The sequence below is a fragment of the Anas platyrhynchos genome, chromosome 4 (assembly GCF_047663525.1).
Source record: "Anas platyrhynchos isolate ZD024472 breed Pekin duck chromosome 4, IASCAAS_PekinDuck_T2T, whole genome shotgun sequence".
NCBI lineage: Eukaryota > Metazoa > Chordata > Aves > Anseriformes > Anatidae > Anas > Anas platyrhynchos.
Window position 1 is genome coordinate 67,649,870 of NC_092590.1, and position 27,186 is coordinate 67,677,055.

General features: G+C 39.6%; 1 protein-coding gene across 6 annotated transcripts in view; it reads right to left on the reverse strand.

Annotated features, from left to right (window-relative positions):
• PPP2R2C (protein phosphatase 2 regulatory subunit Bgamma) overlaps window positions 1-27,186 on the reverse strand; it is a 184,717-nt gene that overhangs the window by 125,166 nt on the left and 32,365 nt on the right. The window contains exon 1 of one of the 6 annotated variants that reach the window (XM_027457421.3): window positions 6,569-7,154. The exons of 2 other annotated variants lie outside the window; for them this stretch is intronic. In XM_027457421.3, coding sequence (XP_027313222.1) covers window positions 6,569-6,638 — 70 coding nt within the window. In that variant the 5' untranslated portion in view covers window positions 6,639-7,154. Of the gene's footprint in view, window positions 1-6,568; window positions 7,155-27,186 lie in introns of those variants that run through there. 3 more of the 6 variants (XM_027457422.3, XM_027457423.3, XM_027457424.3) reach the window with 3 other exon arrangements.

Below are 27,186 nucleotides of genomic sequence, written 5' to 3' on the forward strand. Positions count from 1 at the left end.
ATGCTAAATAAACTGCTCCTGCAGTGAATGATGACACTTACTCTACCTGCACGGTGTTGTTTAGTTTTACATTATTCAATGCTTTTGAGTTGTCAGATTCAATTAGAAAGAAATCTGGCACAGATAGAGGAGAGAGGTCTTGCATAAATCCACATGTAATGCTGCATTTCATCTTTTACATACAGAGCACTGTTGACCTTCTGAACTTCAATTTCCAAGGTTTCTGTGTAGTTAAATATATTCTATATAGTAGCTATATGGTTAAACACACTATAAACATTTCTATTTCAAAGATGTTCCTAGTCTATATTTCTTTTTATATCATAAGTGCTTATGAATAAACTGAATATAGCCTAAATTGTTGCAAACAACCACCTTTTGTGCCATCAGGCACCTGTTGGCACCTGAGTCTGAGATGCTGACGAACACCTTAAGCTGGTGCCCACGGCCTCTTCTGCACCTCTGTGGTGGCTGCTGTGGAGATGGCTCAGCATGTAACCACTAGTCCCAATGCTTTTATTTTGTTAATACAGCTCATTCATTTCCCCAGGACCTCTAACTTTACACAGCAACGACATATCGTTTTTATTTATTTATTGAGTGGGAGACCATCTATTGGCTATGGATGTGTGCAGAGAGCTAAAGTGGCCATCGATCCCCGAGGGCAACCCACCAAAACCAGCACATTAGAGATTTATGGCTTTGCAAGGGGAAAGATTTGCCACCCTGTTTAGTCACATCTGGTACCGTTTTACAAGGTACATGTGACACCAGTGAATAATTGTCATTTGGAGGCCTGAAATTAAACGCAGCTCCAGAATGAGTTAACTCCATGCCTTGTAAGCGTGTCCTGCAGCACAGAGGCTTCTGAAGTGCTCTCCTAGGAGGCTCTAGCAGTGCCCTTCCTCCAAGAAACAGACTAAGAAACTCCAAACTCCTGGTCTAGAGTCGAAACTATCCTAATCCTACCCCTGCAGACTTGGCAGATTAGGCAGCTAAATGCAGGTTGAGGGTGGCTTGCCTGAAAAAACTGCTGCCTCAACAATTTTGCTCATACTGGATGCAGCCTTAATGTCCCAGGCTCTGGACAGCATCAACTTGGGTTTCCTACACGCTGAAGCACACATGCAGCTGCAGGCTGGAGCAGATGAGCAAATGGTTCAGGCTTTGGCACAGGCCAATATACCAGCTGTGCTCTTGCCCTGCCTCCTTTGCTTTTCCCAGGTAAACTGCACAAATAAAGATTACAAAGTCAGTATATCATTTGGATGGAATACACTTTATTAACCCAAATCGTCAAGGCTACCCAAAACATTCACCGGAGTTGTGTTTCGAATAAAAGTAGAACCAAATCCTGCACAAAAAGACATAACTACAGTCTGTTCAACAAGGGGCAAGGTTATGCTTTAATAAGTTTACCTCAGTTCATATTGACTTGAGGAAAAAGATAAAAAAACACAACTGACTAGAAAAAAAATGAACAATTACTTCCAGGGTTGTTCTTAAACTTTCAAAATGGGTTTTGCAAAAATATTATATATATATAATATACCTATATATGTACCTATATATAATAGGTATATATATATATTATATACCTATTATACCTATATAATAGTTATAAATATTATATATATACCTATTATATATATAGGTATATACATAATATACCTATTATATATATATATATAAAATCAGTGTGTATATATATATATATATATATATTATAAAAACACACACACACCTATCAATATTTTACAACATAAATCTTGAATTGCTGGAGGTTAAGGCAGAAGGAGTTACCCCTTGCAGTTTTCTCCATAAGCCTGTTCCCAGCCATTCTCAGAAATAAGTGAACCAACTAGACCGATGGTGAGCCTGAGCCAGTAGAGCACCACCTGTTCTCTACATTCATCCAATATTCTCAGGTAGTCAGCTCTTATTCAAATTACATTTGAGATGCTTATGAAAGGCATGTTCATAAATAAATGTCTTCTAAGCATACAAGAATGGATAATTTCCCTTAACTTTGATTAATGAAGAACAGAGATACTAACTTCTCTAGTTAAGTGGAAAAAAGACCCCTAAATCTGTTTTCATTATCCACAGAGGATTTTTCCTTCAAAATCATTACCAAAAAACTCTCTATAATAAACGTTTTACATGGTTATGATTCAATATGTTTTACACTGCACTGGTAATTCTCATTATTTTTCAAATATCACATTTGAGAGGGTTAATACACCATTAACACGATTAACTTTATAATAGAAGTTAAGCCATATGGAACCAATCTGCACCATTTGGCCTTATAAATGACTAGATACTGAAGGTCAGCTTCTGCCCCACTGCACCTGTGCATCTTCACCAGCTTCGCTGGAACTTGGAGGCATAGACCAAGGCAGGAGCCTGGCTCACTCCAGAAACAGAGAGGATGAGCAACTATTTATTTCTTCCCAAAAGGGACGATCCATGAAAAGGCAGGGGTGAATCGGTGTGTTAGACATGTCTGCATACTACCTGCAGAGTGCCTTTGCCACCAGAGAAGCATTTCTCCAGATAAATTTGGGTTCATGGACATTAACCACGCTCATTAACACTGTTTCATAAGGATGGTGAGTTTTGTTCATTATTTATCTGCCAATCATTATACCTGGAAAATACAGAGTAGCTGAATCAACAGTATAATTAATTGCTTAAGGGAGCAGCATCGCCATTTCCCAAACTTGCTCCCTTTGCCTGGAGTACAATGACCATACCACACAACTGAAATCAGATCCTATATGGCTGATTCCAAGGTCTCAAGACAGCAAAGCATGTCAGTAATCCTGTCAATTTTAATGTTAATCTTAAGCAAAAGTAATGACAATGTCAACCCTCACGTTGAAGGGTGCTCTCTGTCCCCAAAAGCACTCAATCACTTTCCCTCCTTTACGCCATCCCCCAACTCAGTGTCCACTATTTTCTCACCACTTTCCCTAGCAGACTGCCTGCAAGCAAAGCGTGCATGTCTCCCATCCAGCCCACCTCCTTTGCCATGTTCCACTGCACCTCCCTGATCTTCGCTGTTGCTCGGAAGGATTTCACTAACACCACACCTCCCGGGTAGCTGGGGTGCAAGAGGCAACACAGCTAAAGCAGAGCTTGGCAATGAATCACGAGCCTCAACAGACCTTGGAGGCCATCGGGCCCATCTTTTGCCCCTGGGGAGGATCGGCTAGCTCGATGTCACTTCTTACACACACACACATAACCTGCTTTCAAAGACTGCCTGTGACAGAAACCCCACAAGCTCCCTAGGCGACATATCCCAGTGTTACACTACCTTTACATCAACTTTAATCTCTTCTCACAGGTCACATTTTGTAGGCTTCGGGTCTCTCCTCCCTCTCTCTTTATGTCTCACCAGTTCTTTTTTGTGTTCACCACACAAACACCTCCAATTAAAGCAGTTTCCTCAAAAAAACACTCTTGAAAGTGATCGTTGAAAAAAGCTTCTGCATAGTGCTGCTGAAATCAAACTTCTTTCTGTTGTGCAACTGTAGCATACTTTTAAGACTACCAATGACAAAATGATTCAGATCCTGCTTGGTGTAAGTCCATTAATTTTGTTGTCGATATGCCCACGTAACAGGAGAAACAGGTCCAGGTACTCACTGCTATCAATGGCTGCAATGCCTATTGCCAGAAATAGTGCAACATTCACACACCATCGATCACATTGAGAAACTTTTGAGATTGAGAAAACAATTCAAGTTGTCTTGCATACCAAAGAGGTGAAATTCTCCTCTGCTCCAGCAAGCAGTCCAGCAGGAACATGCTAGGGTTGCTAGCAGGAGCATCACAAATCAGACTTGGCTCACAGCTACACCCTGTGCATTCCTACACCTATGGCATTTTTTCTTTTTATTTTTTTTTAGATCAATGAAGAAAAAAGAAGAGAAGAAATGAAGCAATACTCTAGTTAACCCACATCTTCTTGATTGTTGTTGGCTTTACTCTCCTCAGGGAACAGCCAGGAAAGAAGTGCATGTAAAGGTCAGAAACACCTCCTTCTGCTAGGAAATTTAGTCTGCTGCATGGAGCAGCAGGGACAGAAGACAACCCTTACCAAGATCTTAAACTCTGAAAGCAGAAGAGAAAATTGTAATTATTCACAGACAACAACAAATCAGTAACTTTTCTACTATACTTGATGAAATGTATTTCTTTGTTTTCAACAGTGGACTACAAAAGCTAAAGAAAAACAAAAGACAGACTTGGGTTTGGTCCAAATAAAATGATTTTCTGATATAGCAAAATAATGCATTACTGCCTGCCATATGGCATTGCTGTGTTTCTACATGTACATTGCTGTCATATACACGGTGTTAACATACGATAGGAAAAAAGCAAGGGCTTTGAAAAGACTTCAGGCCTTTGTAGGTGAGAAGTGTTAAAGGCTGTTTCATGGAGACAAATAATTAAATTAAATTAAAAAAAAAAAAAAAAAGCAACAAAGCATATTTTAAGCACCAGTTTAACTTCCATATTCATTAAGCATTTTAAACAAAACATATCAATGAGAAATTCAAATTTGTGATAGTCCTCTGAGCTGAATACCTGAAGTCACCCCTGGAAAATTTTCACAAATAAATCCATTCCTTCATGATTTTCCTGGTGTTTGAAAAGGTGTGACAACCTCAGGTATAACAGACGTGAAGAATTTTATTACAGCTGGCCAGCTGAGCACTCCCAAGAAACATGGCACTAGTCAGAGCTGAAGAACTGACACTACTTTAATAACGTTTGCTACTGACAGTTTCCTACATATTGTCTACCTCAAAATCAACATATTTTGCAATAACTCCTGATCCCTGGGAAAATACAGGATGACATTGACATTCAAGGTATATTTTGACCCGTTTCAGACAAGCCACTCCATGTGCAAGCATGGAAGAACATCCAGCCGTTCTGACCCAAACACAAAGTGAGGACAGAAAGTGAGAAAATCTCACACTTCAGTCAGGAGTGTGCCAAAAATACTGAAAATTCCCATCTACATCTTTAAAACACCCCCAGCATACAAAGGAGAAGACTGATTTGCAAAATCCACAAGGGATTCTTTTTCTCAGTTACAAAACTGACAGACTTGAAAGTCCAAATTTTCACATAGCCGCACATGCACATTAAATATACATCTGAACCTCAACATGTAGCAGGTACACTGCAGTAATTATACAGTGCATTTTGCAGAAGCAAAGGTGTAAATTTATGAATTTAATAAATAGAAGACAAAGTTTCTTCAAATGTTCTCACAGATGACAAGATCTCAAAAACACAAAGCATCATTCAGACAAAAAGCATCAACCAAAAATTGAAAACAAATAAAAAAAAAATTCACAGAACCAGAGTGAAAAGAACGTCCTGGAGGCAAGATTATCAAACAATTACACCAGACAGGGGTACACAGCTTTCTCTATTTTCCTTCTGAAAAATCTGCTTTTGTGTTCCAAATGGCAAAATTATCCTGCTCTTCTCCACATTCTAAAAAAATGTAAATCCCCAATAACCAAGGGCACCAGCTGATCACATTTCGGGCTGCAGCATGGGAGTATTGAGTGACTGAGCGTTGATCAAATGACGACACAATCTGGAGACTGAGCCTCAAGTAGTGCTGGGTGACCCCGATGTTAAGTATGCTCATATTATATAAGCCTACATTGAAGTACTGATTCTGCTGCTGGAAAGTGGTGTTAAAACTCAGCACACGCAAATCCATTTGCCAAGTCAAGCACCTACAAATACATTTCTCCTGTGCAATCGATCCATCTCAAAATGGCCTGCTCTTAAACCAACTTTTTGGCACGGAAAACAGGATCTGTACCCGACCCAACCATTTCGCTTGTCTCAAGGTAAAATCTCTCAGCATTTAATGTGTGTCACCTGCTGGAAAAATCCTTTTTTATGTAATAAACCAGCAGCCATTGAATGACTTAAAATGAAGGTACATTTTCTTTTCTCTCATCCCTTGCACATGCACAGAGGATGGAAAGAAGGCAGCAGCATTTCAAAAGATTATGCATACACATCCCTTCTAAATTTATACAGTTCTCAAGGGAACAATCAACTCAGCAATGTCTGTGATGCTCAGGCTACAATTACCAAAATGAGATGCATAACCTTTATTACACCAACGAACAGTTAACTTTTCAGATTATTTCTTGTACTGCAGTGCTCTCAAGTCTTTCATCTTTTTTAAGTAATCAGCTGCTTCCAGTCTTTCACACTGCAGCTCCTGTGCATTCAATGCCAGGTGCTGCACACCTCACTAGCACAAACTCAGCACAATGCAAGACCTTCCCTAGCCCATATAGTTTCATATATCACCATAGCATGACAGAATGCCTTTGGGATTGAGCAGATTTAAACACATCCTGTTGTTACATCACACAGAAAAACGCCTTGAAAGTCTGCTTTATAAAAAGAAAGAAAAAAACAGGAGCAGCCTACATCTCCAAACATGACAGTGCATTCCTGGCAGAGAATATGCAATGCAAGAAGAGAATAATGACAGTATTTCTGTTACCTTCAGTCACATAGTTGTGGTCTCGAAGAAAGCTGTGGTTAATTTTTCGTGTGTCCGTGTCCTCGCCCATTTACAGCAGGATTACTCAGCATGCCTATCCGCAGTGGACTGATAGCATCAGCAGAGGTCGTCACAAGAGCACCATCCATGCTGCCACTGCCTAGCAGAGGCGGAGAACACACTGGGCTACTGAGCACAGCATAATGAGAGCCAGTGATGCAGCACAGATTTGGGGGGTGAATAAAGATCAAAAAATAAATAAATAAAAAATAAGGAAAAAAAAAAAAAAAAGAAGTAACGGGAGGAAGACCGAGAGAGAAACGGCTCCAATGAATTAAGAATGCAGAAAGCCAGTAGGGAGCTTGCGTGAAGGGAATACAGGCACTTCTCCCGCAGTTAAAGAATAACCCAATTGTTTAGTCAGGTACTCCTTAAACAAGTGCCCACGCAGAGTCTCCTCCAAGCGCCTGCTGCTGGGGCTCCTGCCAGATGCTATGAAGTGGCAATCAGCGTACTGCAGCAAAAGCTGCCTGGAGAAGGTCTGTGCCTGCTGCTGCTGCTGCTGGTGCTGTCATATGCCTGTGCTGCATCAGAGCTCGCCCCTCCCCGTCCGCCTCTCGCTGCCCAACCGCGCAGGATCTGCATGTAGGAAAGTGAAAAATGAGACTGCAGGTAATTATTTTAGCTCTTCTGCTGCTAAGACAGTCACCGAAGAATTTAAGGGAGGGGATGCAGGGGGAAAAAAACTTGGAGCTGCTTAAATGGGTTTGCATCGACACATATTGCACGCTGACAGGAGGCCCCGATCCTGTGCTAGTCGATACTGTCGTATGCAGCAAAAGCAACAGTCGGTCACTGTCAGGCTGGGCAAATGTTACTGAAATTGCCAAATACCTGTCCGTGAAAATGGAATGCTCAGAGACTGGGCAACCATTAGGAAGGGTAAGGTTAAATAACAATTCTTTACCTTTTAATTTTTGCCTGTTTTGTAGATAAAATACAAAATACAAGGTATGGAGAAAGAAAAAAAAAAAAAAAAAAAAAAAAAAAGCCAGAAAAGAATCTCAGTGGCTTCACTGTACTGGAAAGGAAAGCTGGACAAAGGGAATATCTGCTGGTTTTGCCATTTTCCTAGACCTCCTATTTTCATTTGTTATATTAGCCAATCTTCTGGGAAAAGCCATGTTAAAATCTGTAAACTCAGGAACACGAAAAGAAGTAGAAGAGGAAAACTACACACTCATATTATAAAATAAAGCTTGTTCTTCAGTGCTTGTGTTTAAATTAAGTGCAGTTGCTATTGCATATATTAAAACAAAATTATTTGAACTGTAAAGACAAGCAGGTTCCTTGGCCTTTCAGTTCCTGTTCAGGGAAGTCGGAACTGTTGGCTGCAGAGGACACGCCATCTGAAAAGGTGGAAGCGCCACTGAAGGATAGAAATTTGAATAGAAGACAAATGGCTGCGTACCAAAGGCACTATTACAGCAAGAAAAGGGAGTACATAGTCACAAAGACAATTCAGAGGAGAGGATGGTCCTGTAGTTTAGGCCCTGGACTTGAACATAAAACATACATCTCAGTTGTCAGCATTACTACAGCTTTTTTGTGTAATCTTGCACGGATGCTGCAGATTTGGGGGATCGGTCTTGTTTCTTTTTAAGGAAGCTAGCACATATGGTTCTTGAAAGTAAACTCAAGTGCCTTGCTATTACTACAGAAATGGTATGAGACTGGAAAAAGTAGAGAACTATGTAAAGTACCAGCTGTGATAACTGTCCAGGGATCAACATCTAATTTCAGAATAAAGAAATGTTGGAGGGGGAAAGAAAAATAGCAATACAATGATCTTCTTTCCTTTCTCACTGATGATGGAAAATAAAACAGAAACATCCTCAACTTAGAAAGTAAAGATTATTAAATTTTCACCTCTGAAAAGGTGGGAAAGTAAAAGATATTTGATCCTTGCACCTGTGTAGACCACAATTATTTATACGCAGCACCTCAAGGTGCCAGCACCAGAACCCCTATGTCTGTCATGGCAGTACCAGCCAGTGCTGTGCTGGAACCTGGAGCTTCCAGCACCTGCCCTATCCTCTTCAGTCAGTTGCTGCCTCTGTCCACTCCAGTCCATGCACAAAATCCTTTCAAGCTCAGGATGTCCTCTCTGCTTATACACCAGTACCATCAAGTTTTCAAGGTTGTGCACAAAACCAATTCTCTTTTTCAGGTCAGAGGGAAAGCATGTGAACAGCAATGCCAAACAAGCCAGGGCCTGCTACCTCATGATCAGGAACATTTTCTTTATGGACATGCATGGCCTGGTATGAAGCTGAAGCCTTGGGTACAGGGAAGTGTACCAAAACAGGGATCCGGTCCTTCCAGCAGCTTTGGGTGGACTGTTCTGGAGCCTAATATTCTGAATTTTGTACTTGGTTATCAGAAGCAAGTACAGCATAAATAGTGGCTGACAATGCTACCTACAGTTCAGAAAGTAACTGTGAGAGCCTGTAAATATAATAAATGGGAAAATATTCCTAGAACTTGACAGAAATAAGAGGAAGCCTTGAAAATAGTGGTATTTGTTTTGTATAAAATTACCCTAATCTATCTGATAGAGCTGGCTTATTTTGTCCCTCCCTCATGCATTACCTTATTGTTTTGGATTTGTTCTTGCAAAGACAAAAGGTTTTATGAGCAATGCACAGTGCACATGGAATCCTATCTCCCTGAAGTCATTGGCAAAGAATACAAGGAGCAAGTTTACACCCAAACACACAACACCATGCTTAAGCCAGTTAGAATTAAGAAGAAACTTCCCTTCAGCATCCGTGTGGAAGATACTCAAACTCTCTGGTTGTAGAAAAATAACCTAGATGCTTCTGTTAGAAACCTAAGCTCACTATGTGCTTGGTGAAGCTTCAGGGGGACGATTCAGGGCACTGAAGTCAGAAAATCTCTCTTTCTCCATTTTGTATAATGGATGCTTAAGACTCCCACTCAGACACCAAGTTAGACAGTATCAGAGTGCTGATTCCTCTGTGGAGATGGGAGATGGCACTGAAATGTTCTTTTAGCAGCTTCCTCTGATTGCTCTGACAGCTGCAACTGCAAGAAATGTCACCTTGCAGGGCATTTGATCCCAAAAGTTAACCAACATGTTTGACTAAAAATACATTGCATAATTTATATCTACAAACACAGAGAAAATGAACGTTCTCTTCTTTCTGTAAGAATGAATTACATACAAAAATATTATTGAAAATAAATCAGTAATAAATTACTTGAATGAGGTACAAAGTCTGAAAAAAGCTACACTGGTGGTTTGTGGGGAGAAAAAAAAAAACTGCAAATCATTTTTGTAAATACATCTAAATTTCTGTGACCAAAGCTTTTGCAATTTCGACAGCTCCTGAGAGCCTCTCAACATCAGCTCAGCAATCACTGTCCCTTATGTGTCCTCAATCTGTTGAAGTTTATGATTTTTATCATCTATCATTTTAAGCCTGTCCCCCTGCCCTTAACTGTTAAGTGCAGTGTTTTCATTTTTTCCAGGAGCCAAGTGGACTTCTTTTTGTGAAGTCAATGTAAAAACTCTCACCCAGAGATAATTTTCTCCTCTCACCATTTGAATTATAGACGTTTAGAGACCACCTCCTTGAGCATCACATCAAGTTTACCTTGCTCCTCCCACTTTTACATTAAAAATCTCATAAAGAGGAATGGAATGAGGAGAAAGCCTTTAACAAAACCAACAAACAATATTTCCTGTGTGCATGCAAATGCTTTCCCTAAGATTATGAGCCAAATCCTTACTGTGTGGCAAATATCAGTTGTCCACTGACTTAAGTAGGTCAGTTCACATGAGAAAGATTAGCAGAATTCTGCTCTAAATTTTCAGTGCAATGCAAATCTGTGGGGCTACATTTGTGGATAACTAACCATGCCATTTAAAAATGCTACTTATAATCAATCCCAGTAACAACATACATAATCTGATCCGGTCAAAATATACGAGGAGAGGATGAGGGGAAAAGAATCTTTGATCAAAAATAAATTTGTCATTTCATATAACAGCCCACTTTAATTGAGCTGAATACTGTACAAACAGAAATAAAGGAGCACCTTATCCTAAAGAATTTACAGGCAAACTACAAAATGGAAGAGCTACGTACGGATCAGTCAGGACACACAAGTAAACACTGAGTCAGTAATGAGGATGGAGGCCTGGTTTTGAGCTTTCTTTAAATGAAGGTCATTAGAGGCTTTGTGGAGAGCAGCAATAAACAAAATCTGGCTTCAAGAGGCTGAAAAATAACTACATAACAAGAATAGAATGAGCTTAGAGGTAAAATGAGGAAGACAGGCTGGCAGGTCAAGAGCTTTTTCTATTTTATTCCCTCCCCAAAGATGGAAAAGACTAAGTGTATTAAGAAGCATTCTAAAGAGTGCAAGATGTTCTGAGAAAGTGTCAGTAAAGAGTGAGAGATAAGGAGGAAAGTAAAAGACAAGAGCAGGCACAAGACAGATACCGACACAGACTGAAGGTGTCAGTAAAAAAACAGAATAGTTAAAAGGAGGAGAGCAAACAAAAACTGGGTCTGTGCCAAGAGGAGAAAAAACGGTGGACTGGGAGATAAATGAGGAAGAAACCTGTCAACCTCACTTCATCAAGACTTTTGGAGAGAAGGACTGGAGAAAGGTGAAGATGAAGAAAGAAAAAAGGCAGGATCCACAAACTGAAGCAGGAGGCAGCCAGTACCTTAAGAAAGAAATCAAAAATAGCAAAAACGTAAATAGGATTGAGAAGTAAGGTTGGATAACAACGTAATTTAGCTGGATGATGAAGGAATTGAAGCAGAAGAGAACAAACCTTTGCTGAACAACCATTGACCACGTTTGCTCATTGTAGTTGCATCAGGAAGCTCTGCAGCATGAGAGTGGGAAGAATTAGGTGTTTGAAGACACCTGGTCCTACGTGGTCATGTCTATAAATACCTGGTGAACGTATGGGCTTCCTGTTTTGGTCCTGCAGAACATTTTTGTTCTTCTCTTATACACGTTCACACAAAGAACTTCCATTTAGCTTTGTTAGAAACTTGTATCGGAGCACAACCTTTAATAATTTAAACTCTCAATATCTGAAATAGAGCAGAGCAGTCAGTACTTCTTTTCCATTTTACTACCTCCCAACACATCACAGTCTGAACTAGAACAATTAATCTTGAACAGCAATTGTAAGGAAAAAAAAACAAAAGTGGTTGAATACTTCAGTACTTTCTTTGTCTAACAAAACTTCATATACAGATCATTCTGTAGTTCATTTCCTAAATCATGATGACTTTAAATCAAATGGAACTGAATTTTGAATTGGCATTGAACTTCAAACTAATGGTTTTTGAAGAACAAGAGGTTCAAAGTACTGTGAGGTTAAAAATCCTTAGAAGTTACAGATTGTAACAAAAGATTGTTACAGATTGTAACAAGCAGGCTATCTTCTTACTTTAATGTTTGTGTAGTCACCTGAGTCTTTTGACATAATTTGCTTCTAACCATATCCTAACATCTGCAAATTGTATGAATCAGTACCAACTTTCTTTTCTTGTCTGGAAATGGAACAGAATAACATACACGATCAGTCAGCTACAGAAAAATACAATAAAATACTTAGCTAACCCTTTAAGTTTATATTTCATTGCAATTGAATTTGTTCACCAACAGAGGATGTTTATGAGCCAGATGCTCTCTTCCCTGTATGCATATCTAGTTTATGTACCGAGATATAAAAAGCTCAGCTACTGACCTCTCCAATTAGGCCACTGGCATATTAGCTTGGCTTTTTATTTATTTATTTTTAATGCCCAGGAAAATAAGATTATATAGTACAGTCATAGTCCTGTTCAGAAATACTGGAGCTCATTGTCTGCCACTCATCTGAAGGAGAAAACAAGGAATTATCCTGTGATAGAAAGCTCCTCCCCGGTCTTCCTCCAGCCTTGCTCAGCACAGCAGAAGAGGGACTCGGAGCTCTCAGCCAGGGAAAAGCATTTTGTGGGATAGCAAATACACTCAATCTGGGTTTGAGTAGGTTTGAGTCTCACTGTTTGAGAATAATAACTTTAAAATGGTGTTTTTCTCTGCTGACTAATCCTCCTTTAGTACTTCCATCCAGAACGGACATTCACTCCGGATCATACCCTTCCCTACGTGAGACAAGACCTACCCTGCAAGTAGCAGTGGGAATACCCAGGCTCGCTTTGAACAAGTTAGACCTTAGACACCCTCTAGCCCTGACAGCACAGACCTCTGCACGAGCTGTATGCCTTGGATGGAAGTTACCCCAAGGTGATTAAAGTAGCAATGGTACAAACATCTTTCCATCTTCCCTTATTTCAAAGACATTTGAGTACATCTCATTACATGATGCCCAATCAGCAAAGAAATTAATCTGTTTGCTTTGGTAGAGCGATGAGTGTACCATAGATGATCCTGATAAGAGTTTGCATTAAAAATAAAAAATCTGTACGGCATATATATTTCTGAATAGCCCTCTTTATATTTCTTGTCTAACAAAGACAAATATAAGACACAGAACTATTATATGATTTCAATCTTAATTCTTTGACAGCTTAAACAAAACCAAATAGTTACTGCCAAAAGTTAACATATAAAAAGTAATAAAAGAAAAATTGTATCAATCATAACCCTCAAGTAAAAAGTAAATCATCGTCTTATGCTAGCAGCTCTGTAGTAAATGTTCAGAATCTTTAAATTTATAGCCTTTCATTTACATTTCAGTATACACTCTTTGGTTACTGTATGTTGAATTGAATATTTAATATTGAAAATGATGAAGTAGCCCAACAATTTTGGAAAACCTAACAGCTACTGTCACAACTGGAAACTACCCTATTATTCACAAAGGGGCAGCTTCTTTAACATGCTACCTTTTGCCGTGTTAAACCTGAAAATAACACCACCCCAGAAGAAATCATTTATTTTTAGCCAATATACTCTAGACGCAAAATAAAACTGATGCCTTCCAGCAGCTGGCAATTTTAGAAAGCAAGCAATTAAAAATTACCACCAAGCAATTTAAATAACAGAGCCAGACTTCCCTGAACATCCTTCACCCTGCCTGTTCCTGTGAAGGTGGTGTCAGGATCACCATTTTAAGGTGTGCAGAGACACAGAGCACAGGGTGATCCCAATCCACCCCACGCAGATGGTTTTCCACGCAGCAGTCAGCAGTTTTGCTCTTCTCTTTTGCAGGGGGCGGTGGTGATGGCAGAACTATCCAGCACTTGCCTGATTTAACGATCTTTTCCACAGCTGAGAGAATGCAGTCAGGCTATTTGGATGTAGTGGTTCCTGCAAGGAACCCTTGAGGCTGAGCCAGAATGGGTGCCCTTCACTGTGACATCTCTGTGCCCCCAGGATGCAGTCCCCTGTGACACCAGCTCCCCTCTAGGGCCTATGTCTCAGGTCGGTGGGGAAGGGGTAGGTTCTCCCATCCTGTCCCAGCAGCCACACACACTGCAGCCCTCTCCAAGCTCCACAACATCACATTAATCCAGTCTGGCAACCCTGCACTGGGCACTATGTGCAGGGGTTTCCCTCAGAGAAAGGAAGAAAATTGGAAAACTAAACAGTTTCTTGTCTACTGGCTTAAGGCTGATGTTGCTGCAAGCCAACAGTGGAAGAGCAGGAGCTACCAAGCAAAAATCATAGTAATGTCTAGTAATGTCTGGCAAGGGGGAAAGGTGCCCAGAATCCCAAATCTGGTGAGCTCACAGCCTTGGACAGCACCAAAGTACTATATTAGAGACAATAACCACATCTTTGCACCAGTCTTCTGTGATTTAAAATCACATCTAATCCAAATCCTGCAGTTTATCAGCTGAGGAGTGCCAGGAACAGGTCAACAAGGGCACGGAGAAATTACCGTCAACACTACTGGAGTGAGCTGTGCATGCTCTAGGGGCAAGTTTTCATTTGGCAGATTTCAGAACACCATAACAGTCTCCAGCAGGGTCTAGGTTTCACTGGAGAGATGGAAAGCAAAGATGCAAAATTACAGAGGAAGGGAAAGTAGAAAGAACTGGCAATATGCCAAACAGAGAAGCTGGACATTCTCCCAAAACTTACTAATTTGGAGATGAAGCCTATTAAGTGACCGCAGCGGGAATGGGAAGAGTGGTCCAAGGGAAAGAACACAGGACTGGGAATCAGAGACCAAGATTTTCAACAGTGTTTACTGTGCCCCCAACAGCATCTCAAATGGAAACACAAATATATACATACATACATACATATATATATATATCTCTCTTCCAAAAGAGAAGCAATATGTTGGGGTTGATATGAAGCATATACATTTTGAAAATTGAGCTTTGTTTTATAAATACCTTATACCAACATTCATTAACTTATGTACTTAGAGCATCACTTGCCTGCTGCCTCATACCTAGTACATGAGGCAGCATGCACCCTGCTGCACTGCCTGGTGTGTATTGGACACTTCCTTTCTAAAGTGATACCTGTGACAGCATCTTCTCTCCAAATTACCCTACGACAGCAATTCACTGCCATGTTCTGCTGTTGTGAAGGGGAGAAAAACTGCTGAGATGTATGCCTCTGCATGCAATTCTACATATTCGTGATATATGCATTTTATTCAAACTACCATTGTTTTTCCATGCTTTTATCCACACAGAAAGCAGGAAATCTGCCCACACCACTTACAACTGCTTAACCTGCAAAGCAGGAATAAGTCCTAAGAAGGACAGGTCCTGCTGGAAGGGGCTAGAAATCATGAAGGGAAGAAGTTTCAGCAACTGCTCATGATCACAATAGCAGATGACAGGCAGTGCAGCACAACGTTGGAGGTTGCTGACGGTGCTGTCACAGCGGTGGAGCCTCAGGAGCTGAAGTGCACATGCCTTCACAGTGCTTCACCCAGCACACGGCCAGAAGGGCTTCAAGGGGAGACCTTCCACTCCACAGCCAGCCAGGGCAGCAATTACAAAGCCAACTTCATACTCTAAGATCTACATACCAAGTATCTTAATGACTGCCAGGCTCTGGACTAGGGCGTGAAAAGAGGCCAAGAACCTGCAAATATGCACATGGTGTGAATATATATGAAAATGTCACTCAGAGGCTGAAGAGATGGTCCTGAAAAACACAGAACAGAAAGTGGTGTGAAAAAGGATTTTACAGCAGAAGAACCAGTACTGACAGAACTAAGACACTGTGTGCATATTTGTGTGAAAAAGAAATGGGAGGAGAGGGAGGAAGTGTGGTGAGAGCAGGATGCAAACCCGCACTGCTGGTCACGTTCATGCTTCCTGACTGGCAATGGATTCCCAAAACATTGGGAAAGGAAAGCAGTCTCTAAAAGAGCTTCCCAAAGCAGCACTCAAAGAATTCAGAGTTCAGAGGAGGGCTGTGAACATGATTAGGGGACTGGAGCACCTGTTGTACGAGGACAGGCAGAGAGAGCTGGGCCTGTTTAGCCTGGAAAAGAGAAGACTGGGGGGAGACCTCATCCATGTGTATAAATATCTGAGGGGAGGGTGCTGAGAAGATGGAGCCTGTCTTTTTTCAGTTGTGCCCGGTGACAGGGCAAGAGGCAACGAGCACAAACTGAAGCACAGGAGGTTCAGTCTCAATATGATGGGACGTTACTGTGAGGGTGACAGAGCACTGGGACAAGCTGCCCAGAGAGGTTGTGGGGTCTCCTGCTCTGGAGATATTCAAACCCCACCTGGATGCCATCCTGTGCAACGTGCTCTGGGTGATCCCGCTCACCAGGGGGTTAAACCAGATGATCTTCAGAGGTCCCTTCCAACCTCAGCTATCCTATGATTCAGCTGGTAAAATACAGAAATCCTGGACAGATGGAGCTTGAACAATTTCAACAGCAAAAATTAAGAGACATTAAAACAGACATAACGAGACAAACTTTTTACACAAGATCAGGAGAGGAAACAGAGGAAATTCTTTTAAATATTATGACCTGTCATAAAATACCAGAAGTTGCCTGAGAGTTTGTAAAAATATCAAAACTATTTTAGAGACTTAAGCAAATAATTAAGAATCAAATCAACATATTGTGTTGGCTTTCACATTAAAAAGCAAACCACAGCCACTCTTCTTAACATTTTGCTAATTCAAAACTGGAAATATTTCTGGAAATAATAATTCAGGAACACTTCCAGCACATGACAAGTCTATTAAACAAGATCAGCATTGAGCATCATTTATTACTGTCTTTGCATTCTACACACAATCACGCTAAGATGACAACTTTGATGGGAACTTAGCCCAAAAGACTGTGCTCTTCACAGGGCTGGAGAGAAATGACATGACATGTGACACGACATTCCCCCTGCCTCCTCCTTTTCACCTATGGCCTTAATTAATTCATATAGCAAAAGCGCAAAGAGAATGAATTCCTCCAGAATTTCTTCATACCACAAAGAGTAGCTACCTATTTCTCTGCTCTGCAACTGAGGAGCACAGGAATCTGGCCATTTTGGGGTGCCTGCACACCCCAGCCATGCTGGGCCTGTGAGAAGGAGCTGCTGTAGAACAAGAAGGCTCTTCTACAAAGCAATACAGCACTCTATTTTTTTCTGATATACTTTCTTTCAGGTAAAATTTACTGTAATACTGTTGGTACAGCCTGAAGAGAGATGCAATCTCTCACACTTAAAAAACAACAGCAAATTGCATCAATATAAGCAATGATTTTGTTATTAGACTCTCCTCCAGATCATCCAAATATTTAAGCTACATTAGCATCGGAAGCACCTGCTGCAAGAGCTGCAGTCTCTGAAATAATATTCACCTGGTAAAACAACAGCTAAAAATAATTTTAAGCTATTAAATGCACAATACAAACAAACAAAATACAATTATCAGATATTTAAAAAAAAAATACATAAGCATTCCTTGCACTAATAAAAAAAAAAAAAAAAAAAAAAAAAAACACTTTTGTAGGCATAAATGTAAAAATAAAGCTAGCACTGAATGGAATTAGAAGTTTGTGAGGCATGCTTAAGCTCGAATTTTGAGGACATTTCACATAATGAAACTCTAAACTACAATGCAGTAAGCAACAAATGCACCTATATGTCATGTTTCACTTCTGGCCATCCTTATACCCACAGCAGGAATCAAATTCAGAAAAAGAACAATACACAGAGGTGATTTGGCATTGGACATGGATAATTACAAAGTAAAGGATGGTTGCAGACAGCTCCTTATAGGAGTAAGTTGGAAGGAATGTAAGCACAACCGTTCAAAGGAATTATTTGTATTGCACACAGTGAGTGCAAATTAAATAAAGGAAACTACCCATTGCTTATTTTGAACAATACTTGAAAGGTTGGGTATAGCTGGAAAGCTATTAATTGATTTTGCAACCTAATAAAAGGACTAAGCACCTGCAAATTAAGTGTTGCAATGAAAACTGAAGAGATGCCTGGCCCCAAGGAGGATCTGGAAATGCCAGCGAAGTGCTTCGCCTACCCAGCATGAAAACTGCCAGCTGAGGAAGGGGCTCACTGGGATCAGCCGGCTGAAAACACTGAACACAAAGATGTTCCCTTCCAGAGCTTCAAGGTCTCAGATAAGGTCACAAAGGACACATGCTTGTTGATATAAGATCTTGGTGCCACCAAATATCCCCTAAAAAACTGGGAGACAGTCTCACCTTAGCATACAATAGCACGGTAACAACTCATATGGGAAATGCAATATCATTTCATTTCATTTGAGAGAATTATATTCTAGGTATATTCTGCAACTTCACCTCCTGCTGAAGTTGAATCCAGTGTCAACAACAACAACAAAAAGTTGTATTTGTGGAACTGGAAATAATCCCAACTAAAAAGAACAAAAATCTGTGTTTTAGTGATTGAGATGCTCACCTTGTGCAAGGGAAATTTTGGGCTTTACCCTGCTTTATAAGAGAAGGAAAGAACAAGAGCCTTCACCAGTTTAAAGGCCTTTGGGAGGTCAGCTAAGCTGACACAAGCCCTACTGTGTCACAGAATCATAGAATCATTAACGTTGGAAAAGATCTTCAAGATCATCTGGTCCAACCATACCCATATGTCACCAGCCACTCCAAAAAAAAAGGAGTGGTGGCTCCTTAACCATACAATTTTTGCTGATCTCTACAAAACTGTATTTAAGGTTACTTACAGCCAGATAGGGACTAACCCAGTCACTGTGCAAGCAGAACTGCTAGACCTTAAAATATCCTCAGACTGTAACAGAATGAACTAATTTTAACTAATGAATTGCTGAGCCAGCACAATGAAAAGAACAGAACATGGGCAAAGTAATGCAATAACAGTATGGTTATGACAATTATAAATCAAAAGAAAGAGAGTGATGTCTCCATGTTTCAAGGAACAGCTCCCTGTGGAGGGTCAAGGAAGACCATCTGCGAGACAGAGACACCATGCCCAAGGGCACAGTGACCAGCGATCTGATCGCATCATGACCTACCTCTGTGCCTGCCTGCTGCCCTTCCTTGCTCTGATTATCTCACTGCTGCAGACCACCAAGTCTTAGCTGTGCTGCTGATTGTCCAGAAATTCTGCCAACTGGTACAAGCTGTTAAAAACCATATCTACTTCATATAACCAATCTCTGTTCTTGCCAGATAACACCATCGCACAGCTACTCCACAGAAGCTAACCCATACTAACCTGGTGTTAAAAACAAAACAAAAAGAAAATACCATTGCATTTTCTGTTGGGCTAAATGTATGCATGCAAGAAATGCGCTAAGCCTGGGCTGAGCTTCAAGGAAAACTCGCTGCTTAGTTTCAGAAACTGTGTGGTGCTTTGGTAGGACTCACCAGCTAGCAGCTCAGGCCATGCTGTTCCAGGCTTCTGCCCACCAAAAATGCTAAGTGTTTAGCAATTTCTCAGATCTCAATGGGAGCAATCCAGTAAATTCAGCCATTTCAACAAGTAGGCAGGCAACAAACTTGATGCCGTATATTTGTATTTATCACATTTGTATTTAAACGCATACCTAAGTCCTATTCAGGATCCAACTATAAATCTCATTCTCACACCAGTTAAGCACTTGTAAAAAAAGTTTAAACAGAAGAAATTAGATTATAGAAGAGCCTTTAGAATAAGATGTGGCACACAGCTCTGGTAGTATGTATATTGCAGTTCTATTTAAAGAAGCTTAATCTAAAAATTTTCTTGGTAACACACTTAGTAGTTTAACTTCTATGACTCCTTTAGGCAGTAATTAAGAGTGGCTTCTTAATTATTCAACTTATCTATAATAAAACAGGAAGATTTATCTTCGATTTGTGCCGATGTGACCAATGGAAATAAGCATTCCACATTCAACAGAAAACACATGAATAAACCAGTAATTTAATACAGTATTATTTCAGAAGAAGCACAGTAAAGTATCTATCTATACATATTGGTAAGTACAAAAAGCCATTTAATCTGAAAGTTTAATTGAAGATCTTTAGGAACACTGTAGCCAAGAGAACCCCTTTCTACAGGCATGCCATTCACCAGCTACCTGCGTATGGTGATGGAGAGGCTGAGACACAGAGGTTCAATCCCTGCTTACTTCTGAAACAACACTTCAGAGCTGCCATCTTGCTCATCTCCATTAGCTGAACTGGGGTTTCACTTTAGAGTTTGTGGGGCGAAATACCCCAAACGGGATGAAGCAATGGTTGTAGCCCTGCAGCTCAAGGATCTGAGGGTGTCTCACCAGCACCTTGCCCAGCCACACCCCCTCGGGCACAGGAACCCCACTCAGTCCCTGCATTGTGCTCAAACAGTTTTAAATGTTGAGATTTTAGCATTTCCTCCATGTTGTCTTTTCCTTGTAGCACAATACCAAAATCACTCACTTGCTAAAGGCCCGATAAAAGTCCCAGACCTACTACCAGCAGGCACTGGGTGCTCTCTGAATTCAACTCCTTCACCCTCCCTTTGGCAGCACAACTCTGACCACCAGACACTCTCTGTAACAGGGATTTGCTAACTAACATCTCACTTTACTGCAAGTTATTTCCTCTAGCCAAGCCTTCTAAATGACATTTTTTTGAAAGCCTACCAATTTTTTTGGACCTTTTACATGAAGCAAGGTTCTCTAAAACAACTCTGTATTCTGAGAAAAAAAAAATAAATAAACTTTTCATTTCACCATTTTGAAATTCAGTTCTGATGGCATGCAAATCAGAGTGAAACACACAAGTTGTAATGTACTATTTCCATATTTCACCATGTTATGCTAATTTTCCAAAAGGGAAATAATCCAGAATCAACAGGGAAGGCAGGTTTAAACACGATTAAAATGTCAATTGTGCTTCAGAGTGTGGAAAGTTTTATAAAATGGCAACTCACCTTTGAGGTGAAAGCAATTAGAAAGAGAAAGAAGCAAGTAAAGAAACCCAAACCCGCTGTAAGCAATCAAAGCTGTGAGTTTGTCCATTCACAGCTTCCAACACCAGGAATGACGAAATGAGTACAACCAAAAAGCACAGACTGATAGCACAGTGCCTGATTAAAGAGAAAAATCAACCCAGCCCTTGGCAATAACTGCTGTTACCACTGTAAATATATCAAAAAAGCAATACAGGCAATAAATACTGTAAGTCTATGAGGTCTTTAAGGCTTTACGATGACATCATTAATACTGTGATCTGAATTCATGAAATGGTGATGACATTCAGTTGTAACCATAACCAAATGAAGGGAAGAGTTTATAATACTAAATAAGAAAAGAGTTCCAAGAAGCAGTGTTTGTCCTTGAAATAAAACAGAGAGCATAAGTGGAGAAAAAATGGTATTTTCAAGTCATGGGATGATGATCCATGATTTCTTCTGCTCTTAGAAATGTGCCTTACCTTCCAGCATCACCATTCCCCAAAGCCAACATTTTGCAGTTGTGGGAGAAGGTGCATGACCACAGCCCCCACTTATTCTCTGAAATAGCTGGAATTTGTCTGATAACTCTAAGACCACCTTCTTACAGACAAAGTTCAAGAAGAAAAGAACAAGTAAACATGATGGCAGTATTTGAAATAGTAACAAAAGGGTGAAAAGGGAACAAAAGAAACAATTCTACATTTCATTTAACAATCAGATTCCCCCAGTCACTTCACTGCCACATACAATTTGTGAAGATGGCAAATTTGTCCCAACCTCTTCTCTGCAACTGGGCTGTCCTAAAGCTTGTGCAGACAATCAAGCATCAGCTGCATCCTGTAAGAAAGCTCTGGCCAGCATAGGTGGCAGGGCTCATTCAGGGCTTTGGGACCAGCTGGCCCCTCCCTGGCTTTGAGGACAGCCGGGGGTGTTACACGAGCTACCAGATGATGCACACTGTCCTCCCTTCTCTTCCCTGGCTTTGGGGCTCTCCCCTCCTCCCCACCTTTTCTTACCTGCCATTTCTGTTGCTCCTGAATTAGCACATTCCTTCCACTTCAAGATCTGCTGGCTTGTTTCTCTCTCTCCCTCACACACATGCACATTAACATGAAAACTCCTGAAAACCTTTGAAGTCACATATCATGAGAAATAGTTGTTCTAACACAGATTCTGCTAAATTAGGTTGCTGCCAACACAGCAGAGTCTCAGCCATTCAGGAGTCTCACTCGCTCCCACTTCTTTCTATGGTGAAGAGCTGTTACTAGTGTATTTACTGCATAGAACCTGTTTGGAAAAAAAAATAATAATCCAATTAGAGATGGATTTGCAACAAGCTAGAGTTTGACCCTTAGTTTTGACTTTGCCTGTCTTTTGTTTGTTTGTGAGGCCCTGTAATTGTTTATATTCAATATAAATTGAATCTGCAGCATGCAAAACCTGGACTCTGCAGACTCTGTAGGTAACCTAGGGTTAGAGGTTAAAAAACATTGACATCATGACAAATTGCTGTAATTTGAAGAATAATCTGAAATCCTGCTGGGACACAATTGAGTCTGTGAGCCTAGTTGTTAATGATAATAAAAGCTGACATAGTAAAAATGATAAAATTAAAGAGAACACCCAGTAATATAAGCGCCTCCAGCATATGACATTGACGATCCAGTTAAGAGGGCTGGTAAAAGTCTCGTTGGCAAGTATCTTACTGCTCCACTTCCAGTTTCAGAAAGCTCCACTTGTTTGGGGAAACACGACGACTGTGGGCTTTTATCTTTTCTTGCTTACATGCTATCTGTTTGTCATCACATTCAAAACATGCAGTTTACATAAGGACTTCAGTAATGCAAGGTCGTAATTCTACTTTCTGATTAGTTTATATCTATGTAGCAATAGATAAAAACTGTATTTGTAATGTATTACACCCATGATACCTTTCTCCGTGTCTTTGACATATCATAAACCAGCTGGCAACATAAAATATAAATTGGCTAGCAATAAGAACAGATGAATCATTAATTACTCTGTACCAAAATGAGAAAGATCAGTTTTACAGTATTAAATGGCATGTGTAGCTGGTAATTAAAAATATATATTTAAATAAAAAGATCTCGATAAGCATTATTTAGAACACTATTACATATTTTTACTTTAAAATATTAATATTTCTCAGGCAGAATTTTAAAATCTGCTCTGGCTTTGCTTCTTTATTTTTTACTCTCAACTAATAGCTAGATATTATGGATTACTGCATATCTTTTTAATAAAAATCTTACATTGTTTATAATTTCACACTGAATTGTATTTTTCACAGGCTTCACACTTCAGCTTATTATTCTCAGCTTTGCAGGATCTGGGGTAATGTCTTCTGACAAAGACAATTTAGAAGACAAGTAAACCATATGCTGCTAATGGTAAAAACAAAACAAAAATAAGGTTTCCCAAACTGAAGCAAAGAGAACTCTGACATCTCTTCTTCTGATGGTATGGTCAAATGAGGTGGGAGGTTGTCACATCAAGAATTGGCTGTACAATTGGAAAATGAATACAAGAGAACAGATAGATCAGCTAAACCCAAGAAACCACTTGGATTTGCTTCAGAAGTGCAGGAAGACTCAGATCCATCCTTTGGACTGGATGCTGTGATGAAGTAACACAGCAGTAACACCACTGACACTGGCTTGCTTCCAAACCTTTTCCAGCTTAATCCCTAAAATAAGCACTCAAAATTGAAGATTGCAAGGTTAAAAAATGCTATGTCTTTATTCATAATTAGCAGCCGACTGCTACTGCTACCCTATCTTATCGTATAGAAGATGAATGCAATTGATCTCTGCCTTTGAATGGCAAATCGCATTTGCAATTATTTCCAGGGTGGGTTTTTTCTTCTTCTTTTTTTTTTTTTAAAAAAAAAAAGCTGTGCATGGGGATCAAAAGCTGCACACTCAGCCTGTTATCTTCATCCAGAGGATTCTGAAGGCACTGACTGGTACACAAAAATCCAGTATCCTTTGACACACTTCTACGTTGCACAACATGTAGGTGTCATTTTTGAATACTATTCAATCAAAGAAGATCTTGTATTTCTCCTTATTCTCATATACATTTAGCTTATTCTCATCTGCTAGGTAGCTTTTTCTCATCAGCTAATTTATCTTAAGATCTTTTCTTCCCTCTCCTCTTTCCACATCCAGCAGCTTCTTACTGACACCTGCCAAAGTAAGCATCCAGGCTGAGCCGATCGATTTTCTTCTTGTGAAAGTAGGATTTTTTATTTGTTTTTTCTTTTGATGAAGTAGGAGCCAAAAAGGAAATGGCTTCCAACTGTCCATCTCCTGAACAAAGAGGGGAAATGCTGTCCAAACCAAAATATTTGCAAATCACGTTTTCCTTCAGGGTACACAATCCAACCATATCACAGCAGCTATGGAAAAGCAGCAGGAAGCCCTTCACTGGTGTGAGGCACGTTGAAGAAACAGTTCAAAGGCAACTTCATGAAAGCCACGAGTCCCCAGGATAAGCTGAATGCTCATTTCTTCACCCAAAGTGCTGTCATTGATCATGGGGCTGCCCAATTGGTGTCTTTGAAGTGCTGCAGACTCTTCACAGAGATATTAAATTTCCTCCACTCAAAATGTTTCAGAGTTCCAGGTTCAAATTTAAAAGTAGTTATTTCAAGATGACTATTTCCAATCTAGAAATTGGAAAAAATGTCAGAAAAATGTATGCAGTGATGTGTTGTGAGTTGTATTCAAGCACACAATTAGTTACAAGGAATACTGTTCCCAGTCTGAACACCATAGGATATGGGAAGCAGACCTAGTTATTTGGTTTGTCAAGAAAAGGTGAATCACATTACTTTATTTTTAGTGAAAATTAAAACTGAGTATTCTAAATACAAACTTATTTTATACCACAATAGAGCAATCCTAATTATACAACGTTGATATGTGCTTTGTCCTACCTTGTACATCAGATTTTTGCAACAACCAGACTTTAACTGGTTTTCTATCACTAAAAAGCAGCACTATGCAAACAAATAAACTGAGGCTCCACACTGATCCCAGTCCCTATTTCCCATGGACTGTCACAGACTTCACAAAGGAGTCCCTCGTAAAGCAGGCTGATTTTGAAGGAACTTTTGCACAGATCAGATTATGCAAGGCTGGGGCCCTGCTTGCTTTGTTCTTGTACGAATGAGCATCTGCTTTGGCACACTTGGCACTAAGCCCGCATTTCTAAAATAAAAGTGTTTTTCTGGGCACATCCCCAGGCCCTTGGAGAAAAACAAAGATGGAAAAACTGTAGAAGAGTGATATAGTTTCTTACTTCATTGGTATCACTGCTTTTTGAAAAATATCATAGGTTCTTACATAAAATGTAAAATTTATAGATTTACTCCTCCCAAACCCATCAAAAACCACAACCAACTCTGAAACACAAATTATGCTCAATTCATTAAAGGAGAATATCCAGCACATAAATGAAAAAAATTTTACAAAGACATTTTAAGAACCAAATCATAATGTCTGATGAAAGATAGAAAATAAATTCTAGCAAGTTATACTGTATTTCCAAAGAAACTAGGTACAAGTCTAAAAAATGGAGCTAAAAACAGATGCCACAAACAGAAAACATGAGGTCTCGTGAGTATTTTTGCAGACTTGGCATTAAGACATTAGGGCATCTAAGGAAGCAGCTAATCTTTACTACACCAGGAGATTCTCTCTAATCTTGCCTTTCTGACTTTCAAATCTTGTTCCACGTATTAGCAATAAGATATATATTGAAGAAAATATGTAATTACACTAATGTAAGTATATAATAACATGAAATATATTAAGAAAGAAAAAATAGCTTTAATTTTTAATGATTTTTGAAAAATTGAACAAGAAATAGCTGAATATGTCTGATATTTTCCAAAGAAGATTCAGAAAAAATGAGCCATAGAAGCATTACTCTTGCTTAATAAGAGTGCTTAGGTATTCCAGCGTTCATTGCAAATCCATAAAACACACAATAAATTTAGATTTTCTAACCATCTCAATGACACACATGTACCTGGATTTACAGTTCCCACTGGGAACTTAAAGAATGGAAAAAAAAAAAAAAAAGCCAAAGCAAACCATGACATTGCTTTTTCATGACACGCCAGCACATCTATGAAATATTAAACAGCTCAACACAACAACTCAAAAGTTATTTTCCATTCTCAATGCAAACACCGCAGTTTTAGAAAGTGGCTGCCTCCAGGTTTCAAAGTGCACCTGACAACTTACAGCCTAGGGGTCAGGCTCGGCTTTTATTAATCCAAGGAATGCCTCTTACTCCAAATCAGCTGCACTTTCCGAAGGTTAAGGAGAAATCTTTTGAGCAACACCACCAATATTTAACACCATATGGAATTTTATCTTCATATTAAAACTGGGCATATAAAACTGCACATGGGAGGTAAATGGGCATTATTTCATATTGTAGAATAATCTGAGATCATCTACATGCATACACTTGGAAGTTAGCTTTTATAGTTTCTAAATTAAACAGTGGCTTGTAAAATGACTGGAAAATGCAGAAGCTTTGGGATAAATCAGGAAGGAACAGCTCTCAACTGTCACGACTAAAAATAGATTTCAACAATTTGTGAACAGAAAACGTGGCTGTAGGTGGATTTATCAATTTCATATCATATTAGTGAGGCTTTCATCTCTCATTTTTAAAAATACGCTGAACTTCAAGTAAACTTTAGTCAGGATTTCAGGACATAACCCATTTTTAGGATGCACCTGACTTTATACTGAAGACGTTCATTATCTAACACAACACAAATGGGTCAGTGCTTCTGTTCTAGTTCTTTTTGTTATAACTAAAAGCAGCACAGACTAAAATTAATACACAGAGCAGATAAAGAAAATAGAAGTTATTACCATAGCAATACTCAAGAGAGACAACCAGGTCACACAAACTGGAAAAAAAGCACAAGAGTCACTTGGAGATATGATCAGTTTAGTGACTGCAAAAACAACCGTGCATTGAGCAAATAACCACTATGTAATGAAGGGAAAAGGTGTTTAGCAAACATGTTCAAAAATACAAATTCAGTAACACATGCTACCACAGTACTACTAAAGCATATTGCAATGTACCTGAAACCCTCTGATTGACCTTATCCATGATCTGATCATTGTA